Source organism: Dendrobates tinctorius, unplaced genomic scaffold, assembly GCF_039654945.1.
Source record: "Dendrobates tinctorius isolate UK_male_01 unplaced genomic scaffold, ASM3965494v1 ptg000331l, whole genome shotgun sequence".
Lineage (NCBI taxonomy): Eukaryota > Metazoa > Chordata > Amphibia > Anura > Dendrobatidae > Dendrobates > Dendrobates tinctorius.
The window spans coordinates 1,095,612-1,114,952 of record NW_027361997.1 but is presented as its reverse complement, the minus strand read 5'-3'; the positions used below and the strand labels follow the sequence as shown (position 1 = coordinate 1,114,952).

At 39.2% G+C, this 19,341-nt stretch overlaps 1 protein-coding gene across 1 annotated transcript in view; it reads left to right on the top strand.

The window, feature by feature from the left end:
• Positions 1-18,542, top strand: part of LOC141074247 (oocyte zinc finger protein XlCOF7.1-like) — a 39,638-nt gene extending 21,096 nt beyond the window's left edge. Inside the window, exons 2-5 of the mRNA XM_073561861.1 lie at positions 9,890-9,997; positions 10,985-11,170; positions 11,842-11,914; positions 16,840-18,542. Coding sequence (XP_073417962.1) covers positions 9,923-9,997; positions 10,985-11,170; positions 11,842-11,914; positions 16,840-18,188 — 1,683 coding nt within the window. The 5' untranslated portion in view covers positions 9,890-9,922 and the 3' untranslated portion in view covers positions 18,189-18,542. The remainder of the gene's footprint in view (positions 1-9,889; positions 9,998-10,984; positions 11,171-11,841; positions 11,915-16,839) is intronic.
• Positions 18,543-19,341: the final 799 nt, after the last annotated feature.

Below are 19,341 nucleotides of genomic sequence, written 5' to 3'. Positions count from 1 at the left end.
ATACTGTATATAGTACATGCACACACAGCTTGTTGTATCTCCCATATATAATACTCCGTATATACACTGACGTCTGTTATACCCTCATCGGCACATACTGTATATAGTACGTGCACACACAGCTTGTTGTATCTCCCATATATAATACTCCGTATATACACTGACGTCTGTTATACCCTCATCGGCACATACTGTATATAGTACGTGCACACACAGCTTGTTGTATCTCCCATATATAATACTCCGTATATACACTGACGTCTGTTATACCCTCATCGGCACATACTGTATATAGTACATGCACACACAGCTTGTTGTATCTCCCATATATAATACTCCGTATATACACTGACATCTGTTATACCCTCATCGGCACATACTGTATATAGTACATGCACACACAGCTTGTTGTATCTCCCATATATAATACGCAGTATATACACTGACATCTGTTATACCCTCATCGGCACATACTGTATATAGTACATGCACACACAGCTTGTTGTATCTCCCATATATAAGGCCTGTTTCACACTTCCGTTTATTCAAATCCGTCAAAATCCGTTGGTTTCCGTAAAAAAACGGATCCGCCATTTTTTTGCAGGATCCGATTTTTTTGTCCCATAGACTTCCATTAGTGGTTACCGCGGATCCGTCAAAAAAACGGATCCGTTTTTTTAAAAACGGATCCGTTTGCATCAGTTTCCGTCAAAAAAACGGAAACGGATCCGTTTGGCGGACACAAAAACGGAAGTGTGAAACAGGCCTAATACTCCGTATATACACTGACGTCTGTTATACCCTCATCGGCACATACTGTATATAGTACATGCACACACAGCTTGTTGTATCTCCCATATATAATACTCCGTATATACACTGACGTCTGTTATACCCTCATCGGCACATACTGTATATAGTACATGCACACACATCTTGTTGTATCTCCCATATATAATACTCCGTATATACACTGACGTCTGTTATACCCTCATCGGCACATACTGTATATAGTACATGCACACACAGCTTGTTGTATCTCCCATATATAATACTCCGTATATACACTGACGTCTGTTATACCCTCATCGGCACATACTGTATATAGTACGTGCACACACAGCTTGTTGTATCTCCCATATATAATACTCCGTATATACACTGACGTCTGTTATACCCTCATCGGCACATACTGTATATAGTACGTGCACACACAGCTTGTTGTATCTCCCATATATAATACTCCGTATATACACTGACGTCTGTTATACCCTCATCGGCACATACTGTATATAGTACGTGCACACACAGCTTGTTGTATCTCCCATATATAATACTCCGTATATACACTGACGTCTGTTATACCCTCATCGGCACATACTGTATATAGTACATGCACACACAGCTTGTTGTATCTCCCATATATAATACTCCGTATATACACTGACGTCTGTTATACCCTCATCGGCACATACTGTATATAGTACGTGCACACACAGCTTGTTGTATCTCCCATATATAATACTCCGTATATACACTGACGTCTGTTATACCCTCATCGGCACATACTGTATATAGTACATGCACACACAGCTTGTTGTATCTCCCATATATAATACTCCGTATATACACTGACGTCTGTTATACCCTCATCGGCACATACTGTATATAGTACATGCACACACAGCTTGTTGTATCTCCCATATATAATACTCCGTATATACACTGACGTCTGTTATACCCTCATCGGCACATACTGTATATAGTACATGCACACACATCTTGTTGTATCTCCCATATATAATACTCCATATATACACTGACGTCTGTTATACCGTCATCGGCACATACTGTATATAGTACATGCTCACACAGCTTGCTGTATCTCCCATATATAATACTCCGTATATACACTGACATCTGTTATACCCTCATCGGCACATACTGTATATAGTACATGCACACACTGCTTGTTGTATCTCCCATATATAATACGCAGTATATACACTGACATCTGTTATACCCTCATCGGCACATACTGTATATAGTACATGCACACACAGCTTGTTGTATCTCCCATATATAATACTCCGTATATACACTGACATCTGTTATACCGTCATCGGCACATACTGTATATAGTACGTGCACACACAGCTTGTTGTATCTCCCATATATAATACTCCGTATATACACTGACGTCTGTTATACCCTCATCGGCACATACTGTATATAGTACGTGCACACACAGCTTGTTGTATCTCCCATATATAATACTCCGTATATACACTGACATCTGTTATACCCTCATCGGCACATACTGTATATAGAACATGCACACACAGCTTGTTGTATCTCCCATATATAATACTCCGTATATACACTGACGTCTGTTATACCCTCATCGGCACATACTGTATATAGTACATGCACACACACCTTGTTGTATCTCCCATATATAATACTCCGTATATACACTGAAGTCTGTTATACCGTCATCGGCACATACTGTATATAGTACATGCACACACAGCTTGTTGTATCTCCCATATATAATACTCCGTATATACACTGACATCTGTTATACCCTCATCGGCACATACTGTATATAGTACATGCACACACAGCTTGTTGTATCTCCCATATATAATACGCAGTATATACACTGACATCTGTTATACCCTCATCGGCACATACTGTATATAGTACATGCACACACAGCTTGTTGTATCTCCCATATATAAGGCCTGTTTCACACTTCCGTTTATTCAAATCCGTCAAAATCCGTTGGTTTCCGTAAAAAAACGGATCCGCCATTTTTTTGCAGGATCCGATTTTTTTGTCCCATAGACTTCCATTAGTGGTTACCGCGGATCCGTCAAAAAAACGGATCCGTTTTTTTAAAAACGGATCCGTTTGCATCAGTTTCCGTCAAAAAAACGGAAACGGATCCGTTTGGCGGACACAAAAACGGAAGTGTGAAACAGGCCTAATACTCCGTATATACACTGACGTCTGTTATACCCTCATCGGCACATACTGTATATAGTACATGCACACACAGCTTGTTGTATCTCCCATATATAATACTCCGTATATACACTGACGTCTGTTATACCCTCATCGGCACATACTGTATATAGTACATGCACACACATCTTGTTGTATCTCCCATATATAATACTCCGTATATACACTGACGTCTGTTATACCCTCATCGGCACATACTGTATATAGTACATGCACACACAGCTTGTTGTATCTCCCATATATAATACTCCGTATATACACTGACGTCTGTTATACCCTCATCGGCACATACTGTATATAGTACGTGCACACACAGCTTGTTGTATCTCCCATATATAATACTCCGTATATACACTGAAGTCTGTTATACCGTCATCGGCACATACTGTATATAGTACATGCACACACAGCTTGTTGTATCTCCCATATATAATACTCAGTATATACACTGACATCTGTTATACCCTCATCGGCACATACTGTATATAGTACGTGCACACACAGCTTGTTGTATCTCCCATATATAATACTCAGTATATACACTGACATCTGTTATACCCTCATCGGCACATACTGTATATAGTACATGCACACACAGCTTGTTGTATCTCCCATATATAATACTCCGTATATACACTGACATCTGTTATACCCTCATCGGCACATACTGTATATAGTACATGCACACACAGCTTGTTGTATCTCCCATATATAATACTCCGTATATACACTGACATCTGTTATACCCTCATCGGCACATACTGTATATAGTACATGCACACACAGCTTGTTGTATCTCCCATATATAATACTCCGTATATACACTGACATCTGTTATACCCTCATCGGCACATACTGTATATAGTACATGCACACACAGCTTGTTGTATCTCCCATATATAATACTCCGTATATACACTGACATCTGTTATACCCTCATCGGCACATACTGTATATAGTACGTGCACACACAGCTTGTTGTATCTCCCATATATAATACTCCGTATATACACTGACATCTGTTATACCCTCATCGGCACATACTGTATATAGTACATGCACACACAGCTTGTTGTATCTCCCATATATAATACGCAGTATATACACTGACATCTGTTATACCCTCATCGGCACATACTGTATATAGTACATGCACACACAGCTTGTTGTATCTCCCATATATAATACTCCGTATATACACTGACATCTGTTATACCGTCATCGGCACATACTGTATATAGTACGTGCACACACAGCTTGTTGTATCTCCCATATATAATACTCAGTATATACACTGACCTCTGTTATACCGTCATCGGCACATACTGTATATAGTACATGCACACACAGCTTGTTGTATCTCCCATATATAATACTCCATATATACACTGACATCTGTTATACCCTCATCGGCACATACTGTATATAGTACATGCACACACAGCTTGTTGTATCTCCCATATATAATACTCAGTATATACACTGACCTCTGTTATACCGTCATCGGCACATACTGTATATAGTACATGCACACACAGCTTGTTGTATCTCCCATATATAATACTCAGTATATACACTGACGTCTGTTATACCCTCATCGGCACATACTGTATATAGTACATGCACACACAGCTTGTTGTATCTCCCATATATCATACTCAGTATATACACTGACCTCTGTTATACCGTCATCGGCACATACTGTATATAGTACGTGCACACACAGCTTGTTGTATCTTCCATATATAATACTCAGTATATACACTGACCTCTGTTATACCGTCATCGGCACATACTGTATATAGTACGTGCACACACAGCTTGTTGTATCTCCCATATATAATACTCCGTATATACACTGACGTCTGTTATACCCTCATCGGCACATACTGTATATAGTACATGCACACACAGCTTGTTGTATCTCCCATATATAATACTCAGTATATACACTGACCTCTGTTATACCGTCATCGGCACATACTGTATATAGTACGTGCACACACAGCTTGTTGTATCTCCCATATATAATACTCAGTATATATAATGCTCATTTGTTATACCCTCATCGGCATATACTGTATATAGTACATGCACACACAGCTTGTTGTATCTCCCATATATAATACGCAGTATATATACTGACGTCTGTTATACCATCATCGGCACATACTGTATATAGTACATGCACACACAGCTTGTTGTATCTCCCATATATAATACGCAGTATATATACTGACGTCTGTTATACCCTCATCGGCACATACTGTATATAGTACATGCACACACAGCTTCCTGTATCTCCCATATATAATACTCAGTATATACACTGACGTCTGTTATACCCTCATCGGCACATACTGTATATAGTACATGCACACACAGCTTGTTGTATCTCCCATATATAATACTCAGTATATACACTGACGTCTGTTATACCCTCATCGGCACATACTGTATATAGTACATGCACACACAGCTTGTTGTATCTCCCATAAATAATACGCAGTATATATACTGACGTCTGTTATACCGTCATCGGCACATACTGTATATAGTACATGCACACACAGCTTCCTGTATCTCCCATATATAATACTCAGTATATACACTGACGTCTGTTATACCGTCATCGGCACATACTGTATATAGTACATGCACACACAGCTTGTTGTATCTCCCATATATAATACGCAGTATATATACTGACGTCTGTTATACCCTCATCGGCACATACTGTATATAGTACATGCACACACAGCTTCCTGTATCTCCCATATATAATACTCCGTATATACACTGACGTCTGTTATACCCTCATCGGCACATACTGTATATAGTACATGCACACACAGCTTGTTGTATCTCCCATATATAATACGCAGTATATATACTGACGTCTGTTATACCGTCATCGGCACATACTGTATATAGTACATGCACACACAGCTTGTTGTATCTCCCATATATAATACTCCGTATATACACTGACGTCTATTATACCCTCATCGGCACATACTGTATATAGTACATGCACACACAGCTTGTTGTATCTCCCATATATAATACTCCGTATATACACTGACATCTGTTATACCCTCATCGGCACATACTGTATATAGTACATGCACACACAGCTTCCTGTATCTCCCATATATAATACTCAGTATATACACTGACGTCTGTTATACCCTCATCGGCACATACTGTATATAGTACATGCACACACAGCTTGTTGTATCTCCCATATATAATACGCAGTATATATACTGACGTCTGTTATACCGTCATCGGCACATACTGTATATAGTACATGCACACACAGCTTGTTGTATCTCCCATTTATAATACGCAGTATATACACTGACGTCTATTATACCCTCATCGGCACATACTGTATATAGTACATGCACACACAGCTTGTTGTATCTCCCATATATAATACTCCGTATATACACTGACGTCTATTATACCGTCATCGGCACATACTGTATATAGTACATGCACACACAGCTTGTTGTATCTCCCATATATAATACTCCGTATATACACTGACGTCTGTTATACCCTCATCGGCACATACTGTATATAGTACATGCACACACAGCTTGTTGTATCTCCCATTTATAATACTCCGTATATACACTGACATCTGTTATACCCTCATCGGCACATACTGTATATAGTACATGCACACACAGCTTGTTGTATCTCCCATATATAATACTCCGTATATACACTGACATCTGTTATACCCTCATCGGCACATACTGTATATAGTACATGCACACACAGCTTGTTGTATCTCCCATATATAATACTCCGTATATACACTGACGTCTGTTATACCCTCATCGGCACATACTGTATATAGTACATGCACACACAGCTTGTTGTATCTCCCATATATAATACTCCGTATATACACTGACATCTGTTATACCCTCATCGGCACATACTGTATATAGTACATGCACACACAGCTTGCTGTATCTCCCATATATAATACTCAGTATATACACTGACATCTGTTATACCCTCATCGGCACACACTGTATATAGTACATGCACACACAGCTTGTTGTATCTCCCATATATAATACGCCGTATATACACTGACATCTGTTATACCCTCATCGGCACATACTGTATATAGTACATGCACAAACAGCTTGTTTTATCTCCCATATATAATACGCAGTATATACACTGACGTCTATTATACCCTCATCGGCACATACTGTATATAGTACATGCACACACAGCTTGTTGTATCTCCCATATATAATACTCCGTATATACACTGACGTCTATTATACCCTCATCGGCACATACTGTATATAGTACATGCACACACAGCTTGTTTTTTCTCCCATATATAATACGCAGTATATACACTGACGTCTATTATACCCTCATCGGCACATACTGTATATAGTACATGCACACACAGCTTGCTGTATCTCCCATATATAATACTCAGTATATACACTGACGTCTATTATACCCTCATCGGCACATACTGTATATAGTACATGCACACACAGCTTGTTGTATCTCCCATATATAATACTCCGTATATACACTGACGTCTGTTATACCCTCATCGGCACATACTGTATATAGTACATGCACACACAGCTTGTTGTATCTCCCATATATAATACTCCGTATATACACTGACATCTGTTATACCCTCATCGGCACATACTGTATATAGTACATGCACACACAGCTTGTTTTATCTCCCATATATAATACGCAGTATATACACTGACGTCTGTTATACCCTCATCGGCACACACTGTATATAGTACATGCACACACAGCTTGTTGTATCTCCCATATATAATACTCCGTATATACACTGACATCTGTTATACCCTCATCGGCACATACTGTATATAGTACATGCACACACAGCTTGTTGTATCTCCCATATATAATACTCCGTATATACACTGACATCTGTTATACCCTCATCGGCACATACTGTATATAGTACATGCACACACAGCTTGTTGTATCTCCCATATATAATACTCCGTATATACACTGACATCTGTTATACCCTCATCGGCACATACTGTATATAGTACATGCACACACAGCTTGTTGTATCTCCCATATATAATACTCCGTATATACACTGACGTCTGTTATACCCTCATCGGCACATACTGTATATAGTACATGCACACACAGCTTGTTGTATCTCCCATATATAATACTCCGTATATACACTGACATCTGTTATACCCTCATCGGCACATACTGTATATAGTACATGCACACACAGCTTGCTGTATCTCCCATATATAATACTCAGTATATACACTGACATCTGTTATACCCTCATCGGCACACACTGTATATAGTACATGCACACACAGCTTGTTGTATCTCCCATATATAATACGCCGTATATACACTGACATCTGTTATACCCTCATCGGCACATACTGTATATAGTACATGCACAAACAGCTTGTTTTATCTCCCATATATAATACGCAGTATATACACTGACGTCTATTATACCCTCATCGGCACATACTGTATATAGTACATGCACACACAGCTTGTTGTATCTCCCATATATAATACTCCGTATATACACTGACGTCTATTATACCCTCATCGGCACATACTGTATATAGTACATGCACACACAGCTTGTTTTTTCTCCCATATATAATACGCAGTATATACACTGACGTCTATTATACCCTCATCGGCACATACTGTATATAGTACATGCACACACAGCTTGCTGTATCTCCCATATATAATACTCAGTATATACACTGACGTCTATTATACCCTCATCGGCACATACTGTATATAGTACATGCACACACAGCTTGTTGTATCTCCCATATATAATACTCCGTATATACACTGACGTCTGTTATACCCTCATCGGCACATACTGTATATAGTACATGCACACACAGCTTGTTGTATCTCCCATATATAATACTCCGTATATACACTGACATCTGTTATACCCTCATCGGCACATACTGTATATAGTACATGCACACACAGCTTGTTTTATCTCCCATATATAATACGCAGTATATACACTGACGTCTGTTATACCGTCATCGGCACATACTGTATATAGTACATGCACACACAGCTTGTTGTATCTCCCATATATAATACTCCGTATATACACTGACATCTGTTATACCCTCATCGGCACATACTGTATATAGTACATGCACACACAGCTTGTTGTATCTCCCATATATAATACTCAGTATATACACTGACGTCTATTATACCCTCATCGGCACATACTGTATATAGTACATGCACACACAGCTTGTTGTATCTCCCATATATAATACTCCGTATATACACTGACGTCTATTATACCCTCATCGGCACATACTGTATATAGTACGTGCACACACAGCTTGTTTTATCTCCCATATATAATACGCAGTATATACACTGACGTCTGTTATACCCTCATCGGCACATACTGTATATAGTACATGCACACACAGCTTGCTGTATCTCCCATATATAATACTCAGTATATACACTGACGTCTGTTATACCCTCATCGGCACATACTGTATATAGTACATGCACAACACAGCTTGTTGTATCTCCCATATATAATAATATATTGGAGCTGGTTCCTTGTTGCTCTCTTATTAACTGCTCATTCAGATGTCAGTTTTTCTCATAAAAGTGTGTTTCACGAAACTTGTACTCTTTATAGTGTATGGAGGTTTTCTCATATCCGTGCAAGACATTTTATCACCCAGTTAAGGCGTATATGTTACATGTCATTGATGACATTCCTATTTTCAACATGTTCGTCATTTCTCTTTGAAAGCTGCTTCTGAATTTGAGTTCTCCTTTCGTGAGCATGGATCCTAACAGAAGTCAGATGACTGGAGTCTTAAATCTTACACTGGAGATCATTTACATGTTAACTGGTGAGGTGAGGAAATAAGGTTTTTTTAATCAATCATTTGAAACACTGAGACTATTGCTACCAGTCGTTTTTCTACAGTTTTGGCTAGCTAGGACTGAAGGTATTACATGCTTGAGATTGCTGAGGTTTTGATGAGTTATAACCTCCACCAACTAGTTTTCTGGCAAATCCTTTTGCAGATCATAAATAACATATTGTGTGAGACCCCTATCACCATTTCATAAAGAGCCGTTGTAATATTCTTATGGTGTTGTGTTTTAGAACCCAAGGTGGTAGCTAAGGGCAGCCACCCAAAGGACCAATACCCACAGCCTGCAGGCAATGAGCTACTTCATAAAAAGCTTATGGGTAGCAGCAGAGTAAGATAGGTGCACGCTGAGACTGGAGGGGGTACAGTCGTGTCAGTCAGTAAATGGATAGGTTAAGGACATACCAAGGTGGAATGGAGAGTATGTGGGAAAAGATAGAGCCATGGTGATGGCTCTATGTGGATTTTGCCTATGGAGAAGCCCTACATTTAGGTGTCTGCGTTTCATGTATGTGTTCACAGATAGAACATGTACCCCCAAAAAATATATTTTTGGAGAGCTGTTCATATGGCCATTTCAAGCAGATCAAGTGTCAGCAAAAAGAAAGATAGAGACTTGTCCATTTTTGATCCAAGACACAGATTGGGGTCACTCACTGAATTTTATAGGACTGTAAAAGACTAAGATGGCACACAACCTAGGTGGATGAATGCTAGAAGACTGAGATCCTCCATCTGTTTGTTCAAAAATGAGGATAACCGATGACACACAAATGGGAAAAAAAACATGTCTGAATGTGGCCTTACTAGTCATATCTAGCTTGACTGGTTGTAAATTTAACAGAGGAATTTATAATATAATATGTGCAATACCTCTGTTAAAATTAAAATATATGTAGTAGTATTTTCAAAAGTCATCAGATTATGCTGAAATGCTTGAAATATTCACCACTGACTCTTTCTAGGATTATACAGTTGTAAAGAAGACCTCTAGAGAGCAAGACACAATAAGTTCATATAGTTCAGAAGGGTTAAATGATCCCCAGAGCCCCGTCATGGAGCTTTCACCTCATTCACTGACGCAAGGTCGAACCAATGACAAGAAGATCCTAGAACTCACCAACAAGATCATTCATCTGCTGACTGGACAGGTGAGCGCTACTGGGAATATTAGGGACTAGGGATGAGCGCAAGCGCTCATTACCCGAGTTTGCATCGGGTGCTTGGGTATGCACCAAATATTGCGGGTGCTTGAGTCAGATGTTTGCGTCCCCGTGGCCGCACGTTTCTCAGCTATTAGACTGCCACAAAACATGCAAAAATTACCTGTGTATGTCAGGCCATCTCATTATGTTTTGTGGCTCTCTAACAGCTACGGCTGCAGCGGTGCGAACATGTTACTTGGGCAGCCGATGCAAACTTGAGTAACAAGCACTTGCTCTCCTCACTAATCACGACAAATGCATAGGAAAGTCAAGTCCATGCACCGCCAGTGTGTATCCCTGTGAACACCCCGCACTCGTTTTCCACATTGATGTAATATATCCTCCAGAAGTCCAAGGCACCAGAGGATTTGATGAAGGAAAAAAAAAAGCTTTCTATAATTCCATCCATTAAAAACGCCTCCCAACTGTTTGGATAAAATGGCATTTGAAGCAAAAATTGGACCAGAACAAAACAGCATTTTTTTTTTTTCATTCTGGGTTTTTTTTTTTTTTTTTTTACATCAAATCCTCTAGTTTCTTGGAGTTTTGGTACAGCATACACTAACAGGTAGGCTTGTTTGTTTGGTGAGAGAATAACTATATGCATATTCTTCCAGGTGTGGCAGTATTTAGAGGAACATCTTTACAAATATGTAATGATGGAGAATCGTCAGCTCCTCACGTCAATGGGTAAGAATGATACTTATCATTCATTGCGAAATTTCTAGTGTTATAGAAAGGTTTTACTATACATTTAGTCCCATATTCCAGACTATATTATAGTACCCTGCAGTACTATCCTGAACCCCTTCCTGACATGTACAGAAGGTGCCATCTCTGATTTTCAGCCTGCGTCTGCCTCTAACACCAGGTGTTTAACCCTCAAGGGGGAGTGCTGTCTTTTGATAAGTCTGCATACCTATTTTCATTTCTGACGTGTCACTTTATGTGGAAATAACTCTGAAATACTTCTACATATTCCAGTGATACTGACCAATTTTTTTTTTCGTGATATAATGTTATTTATGTTTGTGGCAAATTTAAGTTAATGCAATTTGAGTTTATTTATGAAATTATCTGAAATTTGGTCAAAACTTTGAAAAATTAACAATTTTCAACCATTGAAGTTTTATGCTCTTAATGGCTTGTGCAGATGAACGTATTATCAGTCTGAGCTGAGTGCGGACCAACATTAATCTATGCCGCCGTGCACACAGGGCTGTGGAGTCGGTAAGCCATACCTGTGACTCCGACTCCTCAATTTCCCTTACACCGACTCCACGACTCCGACTCCCACATATATTGCTTATATTTAAGTGAAAAATTTATTGTAGTACAATGTGAACATCAGACATTTAATCATTTCTATGATCCAATAATCAAGATATTTAGATAGAACATAATATCTATTTATTGGAATACAACTTTAGAACATAAAAAACTGTAATAAATTGTAAATATGTAATACACTGTGTACATGTATACGGAACAGAACAAAGTTTGGACACACCTTCTCATTCAAAGAGTTTTCTTTATTTTCATGACTATGAAAATTGTAGATTCACTCTGAAGGCATCAAAACAATGAATTAACACATGTGGAATTATATAATTAACAAAAAGTGTGAAACAACTGAAAATATGTCTTATATTCTAGGTTCTTCAAAGTAGCCACCTTTTGCTTTGATTACTGCTTTGCACACTCTTGGCATTCTCTTGTTGAGCTTCAAGTGGTAGTCACCAGAAATGGTCTTCCAACAGTCTTGAAGGAGTTCCCAGAAATGCTTAGCACTTGTTGGCCCTTTTGCCTTCACTCTGCGGTCCAGCTCACCCTAAACCATCTCGATTGGGTTCAGGTCTGGTGACTGTGGAGGCCAGGTCATCTGGCGTAACACCCCATCACTCTCCTTCTTGGTCAAATAGCCCTTACACAGCCTGGAGGTGTGTTTGAGGCCATTGTCCTGTTGAAAAATAAATGATGGTCCAACTAATCACAAACCAGATGGAATAGCATGCCGCTGCAAGATGCTGTGGTAGCCATGCTGGTTCAGTATGCCTTCAATTTTGAATAAATCCCCAACAGTGTCACCAGCAAAGCACCCCCACACCATCACACCTCCTCCTCCATGCTTCACGGTGGGAACCAGGCATGTAGAGTCCATCCGTTCACTTTTTCTGCGTCGCACAAAGACATGGTGGTTGGAACCAAAGATCTCAAATTTGGACTCATCAGACCAAAGCACAGATTTCCACTGGTCTAATGTCCATTCCTTGTGTTCTCTAGCCCAAACAAGTCTCTTCTGCTTGTGGCCTGTCCTTAGCACTAGTTTCCTAGCAGCTATTTTACCATGAAGGCCTGCTGCACAAAGTCTCCTCTTAACAGTTGTTGTAGAGATGTGTCTGCTGCTAGAACTCTGTGTGGCATTGACCAGGTCTCTATTCTGAACTGCTGTTAACCTGCGATTTCTGAGGCTGGTGACTAGGATGAACTTATCCTCCGCAGCAGAGGTGACTCTTGGTCTTCCTTTACTGGGGCGGTCCTCATGTGAGCCAGTTTCTTTGTAGCGCTTGATGGTTTTTGCCAATGCACTTGGGGACACTTTCAAAGTTTTCCCAATTTTTCGGACTGACTAACCTTCATTTCTTAAAGTAATGATGGCCACTCGTTTTTCTTTACTCAGCTGCTTTTTTCTTGCCATAATACAAATTCTAACAGTCTATTCAGTAGGACTATCACCTGTGTATGCACCAGACTTCTGCACAACACAACTGATGGTCCCAACCCCATTTATAAGGCAAGAAATCCCACTTATTAAACCTGACAGGGCACACCTGTGAAGTGAAAACCATTTCCGGTGACTACCTCTTGAAGCTCATCAAGAGAATGCCAAGAGTGTGCAAAGCAGAAATCAAAGCAAAAAAGGTGGCTACTTTGAAGAACCTAGAATAGAAGACATACAGTATTTTCAGTTGTTTCACACTTTTTTGTTAATTATATTATTCCACATGTGTTAATTCATAGTTTTGATGCCTTCAGAGTGAATCTACAATTTTCATAGTCATGAAAATAAAGAAAACGCTTTGATTGAGGTGTGTCCAAACTTTTGGTCTGTACTGTGTGTATATATATATAATATATGTATGTGTGTGTATGTGTATATATATATATATATATATATATATATATATATATATATATATATATATATATATATATATATATATATATATATATACACACACACACTATGACTTATCTCGGCTAAGATAAAGCCTAGATCCTCAGGCTACATTCACACTTTGGGCGTAGCCAGGATCAAACCTAGGGGGGGAGGGGGCAGAACCTCATACTGTTCCGCAGAATTTCATACTGCACACCTCAGCTGCTGCAGAACCTCATACTTCACACCCCTACACTTGAAAATAAAGCCTGCACCTTAAGAAGATGTGATGAATGCAGTCTATTTATTCCAACTATCAGTTGATGTTGATGTTACTGAAGACGAGCAATGCCTGTCCTGGGCGTCCTTTTGGGCAGCTATGAGGTGTACCTGACTGGTGCTAAAAAAAAGGAGTGTTAGTCTGTGTGCTATCCGGCTTTCATTTTTTTTGGTACAGATATGATATGGATAAATGGATATATAGATAGAGCAGATTTCTAATCTGCTTTTGCTATTGAAAACATCATCTATGAGCTCAAAAACCTTTCAGGTGATGCGGTTTTTTAAAAAGCTGATCTGCTTTTGCAACTGAAAAACGTATCCTCAAAAAACGCAGGAAAAACGCTGTGTGTGAATGTAGCCTTAGATCAGGAATAGAACAGCCATTTATAGGACATTTCATAACTTTCCCAAATTCCTATGAAAAAATATTCAGCATATTCTGCATTGAACTACTGTACCCAATTTATTATATATTTTAGGAGTCGGAGTCGGTCCATTTTATACCGACTCCAACTCCGACTCCACCAAAATGAGCTCCGACTCCACGACTCCGACTCCACAGCCCTGCATGCACATGACTGATTTTTTTTCTATTTTTCTCCCCACCGACAGCGCCGGACCGGGCAAAAAAATTGCTTCATGCTTGAGTTTGATCTGATCGTACTTGGCCATGCATGTCAATGTGTCTGTGGAAGCCATCAGACTGCACTGACACAGTGGAGTACATAGAAGAAAAAAACTCTGTATCTTCACATCCAGAAAATCAGATACCTCTATGATCACACTAGAAGAGTGTGATCGTAAAATGGCAGGCGCAGCTATAGATGCTCACTGCGCAGGCGCCAGATTCCCAGCCTTGTAGTGTGAATACATCATAACACACTGCGGGGCGGGATCTGGGGCCTCCGCAACACGCAGGCGCGATAGCCTGATGTCAGTTCCTGGGCAGCGCCGTTCCTCGTGCAGTATCAGTGATTAGGCAACTTTATTCTTCAGGTCGGTGCGATTACAGCGATATCAGATTTATATCGGGTTTGGTTGCTTTCACACACTAAAAAACACTTTTTATTGTGAAAACTAGTTTTTGCATCGCCATATTTTCAGCGCTATAATTTTTTCGTGTTTTATCCCACAAAGTTATTTTAGGGCTTGTTTTTTGCAGGACGAGTTGACTTTTTTTTTTTTTTTTGCCATTACGTGAGTGGTAAAATTGATAAGGCAGCTTTATTCTTTGAGTCAGTACGATTACCACATTTATATAGGTTTTGGTGCTTTTACACAATAAAAACTATTTTTATAGAAAAATAATTATTTTTGCATCGCTTTATGCTGAGAGCGATAACTTTTTTATTTTTCTGCTGATGGAGCTGTATGGTGGCTTGTTTGCAGGACAAGATGATGTTTTCAGCGGTACCATGTTTATATTTGTTTGGTTTTTTTTATCATGTTTTATTCCACTTTTAGTTTGGCGGTATGATAAAGCATAGTTTTTTGCCTCGTTTTTTTGATTTTTAATTTCTTTGGTGTTCACTAAAGTGGTTAACTAGTGGAGCAGTTTTATAGGTCGGGTCGTTCTGGATGCGGCAATAAAGAAATATGTGTATATTTATTCGTTGGTACAATAGATTTTTTTTTTTTTACTTTGTTCCACTATGGCACTTTCAATTTTTGCAGGTTAATCGCTTGGGATGCCTCAGCATCCCTATGGTATGAAAACTGTCAGCGCTGCACCGACAAAGTTGCTGATCATGCTCTGAGCATCATCAAGCAGCTTTGCTACATGTGGCTCTTCTGACCCGGATGTCGTCATGACGACATTGAGTCACCATGGCAACGATTGAGACCCAGCAAGGAGTCGCGGGGTCTCCTATCCAGGGGCAGAGAGGCTTTCTGCCTGCTCCCGAAATGCTGCGATCGAGTTCCAGTGGTGCAGGATTGCTCCTGGCACGGAGTTCTGGGTGTCAGTTGTCTGAATCAGCTGACACCTGGCGGCGATCACATGCACACAGCCTCTGTGTGCGCAAAATTGCCGAGACGTATCCATACGTCCAAGGTCGTTAACGTCTTGGGTGGGAAAGGGGTTAGTACAAACATTTTTCAACTAAATAATGTTATGTTAAAATATCTTAAATGTGGTTTAGTTCCTTTTCTGTTTTTTTTGTTTTTTCACTAGATTTATCAAAGACCAAAACGAATAAAGAGCCGGGATCACACAAAGATGGGAACCTTATAGACATTAACATATGTACACCCACAGACCATGTGCTTATTAAGGAGGAGCCGAACTCATGCAATGGGAGAAACGCTGCAGACAATCTTACAAGCACCAAAGGTACTAAGGTGGATCCAACCTCACGTGAACAAATGAATCTTGCCGGACCTGAAATTTCCACATCCATAGATCATATACAGCATAATTCATCTCATGTTAAGAAAGAATCAATTGAAAATTCATGTTTTATTTTTTCTGAAAATAATACACCCAAGGGTTGTACTAAACCGGATTATACAATAACTCATAGTTCACAAGATCTCAATAAATCTTGTGGAATCCACAAAACAGAAGATGGATTTATTGGTTCTACTAGTTCTTCTAATGTCGATATCAGGAATCTAGAAAATAAGATGCCGTGTAGATCACTTTTGGCTGCAAATCAAGGAACCACCACAGTAAGGGACCAATATTCATGTTCTGAACATGGAAGTTTATTGTCTGATCAATCAAATTTAACAAATTATCCAAAATGTCACTCAGGAATGAAGATGTTTTCTTGTCTTGTATGCAATAAATGTTTTAGTACGAAACTGGGTCTCTTTAGGCATCAAATAATTCACATAGGCCAAGAAAAGAAGGTAAAAGAAGATATGGATTTTCTCCCTGAACAGATAATTTCTGATTCTGTTACTGAGCTAATTGGGAACAAAAAGCTGATGAAGTCTACTGAAGATTGTAAAGTGAATACTATGGGAGGAAGATTTAAGAAATATCAACATCAGAATTTTCTAGATAGACAACCAAGTGATCTGAAAGACCTTAATAGTGCAGTTTATGTGGAGGGTGGAGAAGTTTTTGGGTTGAAGTCACAGGTACAGTCAGTCCTTAGTGGAAAGTTATGTTCAGAGTTTAAGAAGTGTTCTGCCAGTAGTTCTCATATGGTTATCCATGAAAGAATCCACACTGGAGAAAAACCCTTCATGTGTAACATTTGTGGAAAGCGATTTGTTACCAAATCTACTCTCATTATCCATCAGAAAATACACACAAGAGAAAAACCGTATTGCTGTACTGAGTGTCAGAGACGGTTTCCCTGCAACTCTCAGTTAATTATACACCAGAGAACGCACACAGGGGAGAAGCCGTATTCCTGCCCTGAATGTGGTAAAGGATTTATCAGTAACTCAGATCTTCTGCGGCATACAAGAATCCACACAGGAGAAAGACCTTTTAAATGTTCTGAATGTGGAAAATGTTTCTCCCAAAAGCCACATCTTCGAGAGCATCAGAAAACGCACAGAAAGTAATTTGTGAAAATAATTATTTGCAGTATGTCCACTTAAATATGTGCCTTTTGTACACTTCTAAAATGCTTATAAAAATGTGTGGCTTTCTAAATCCCTGTAAAGTGTTAAATAGATTTTTTGGAATACAAAAACATTGCTACTTTCTGTAAAAAAAAAAAAACAAAAAAAAAACTGAACTTATTTACTGCTTGGGTGCAATATTTTAACTCTGCTGTAATATTCAGTTTGCAAACTGCTCCTGGTTTCTGATTCTGTTGCTCAGGATTGTTTTCTGTTCTTTCACCCTCAAGATTCTTTAATGTATGGTCTTTCTTTTCAAAGATGTATAAGCATATTTGGTGTAATTCAGCCTCATCAGACTGACGTGTGTTTTTTTTTTTTTTAATTAATAATAATTTTATTTAGTACATGTGTGATATGTGCTCCAAGAAACTTTAAAGCATCGCCCCACGCTACAGTGTACATCCTGCACCTCTTAGCTGCTGCTATCTCCTGATAGCCGAGATAAGGAAGATGTGACAGGAACAGCAAGAAAGCCAGCTATGTGAAAGAGATAAGCAGACTTTATAATAACTATTTTTTTTTTGCAAATAAGAAGCAAATGAGCAATTAAAAAGAAATTTAATGCAAAAGTATACATAGCTTTTAATATTGAATACACCTCTGTATAGGCTATATTAAAGGAGATATGAGACATTATGAAAACAAAAAAAATATGCCTAAGCACAGACAGGCAGTCAGTTGCTACCTACCTGCCAATTGTGCCCGGCGACCTTCTTCACCGGTGCACAGACTGCTCCTGCCGGGAATTCAGTTACCTGTGCTGACGTTACGTCGACAGAGCGGAAGCTTCTTTTCCGCTCTGCTCTGTGGAGAGAGCAGGGCTTCTGATGTCATTTTGATTGACATTCAGATTCCTGCTGCCTAACTGAGGAAGCCGGCTGTCAGTCACAGTGACATTGGAAATCATGCCCCATCGCGTCAGCAGAGGCAGCTGAATCCCCGGCAGGAGTGGTCTCTGACCGTTCTATGCCAAGGAAGAACAGAACTATGCAGAACAGGCAGGTACGTTGCAATTACCTGCCTATTGGTGCTTAGACACAATTTTTGTTTTTCATAAAGTCCTGGATATACCCTTTTAACCTGTCATCTG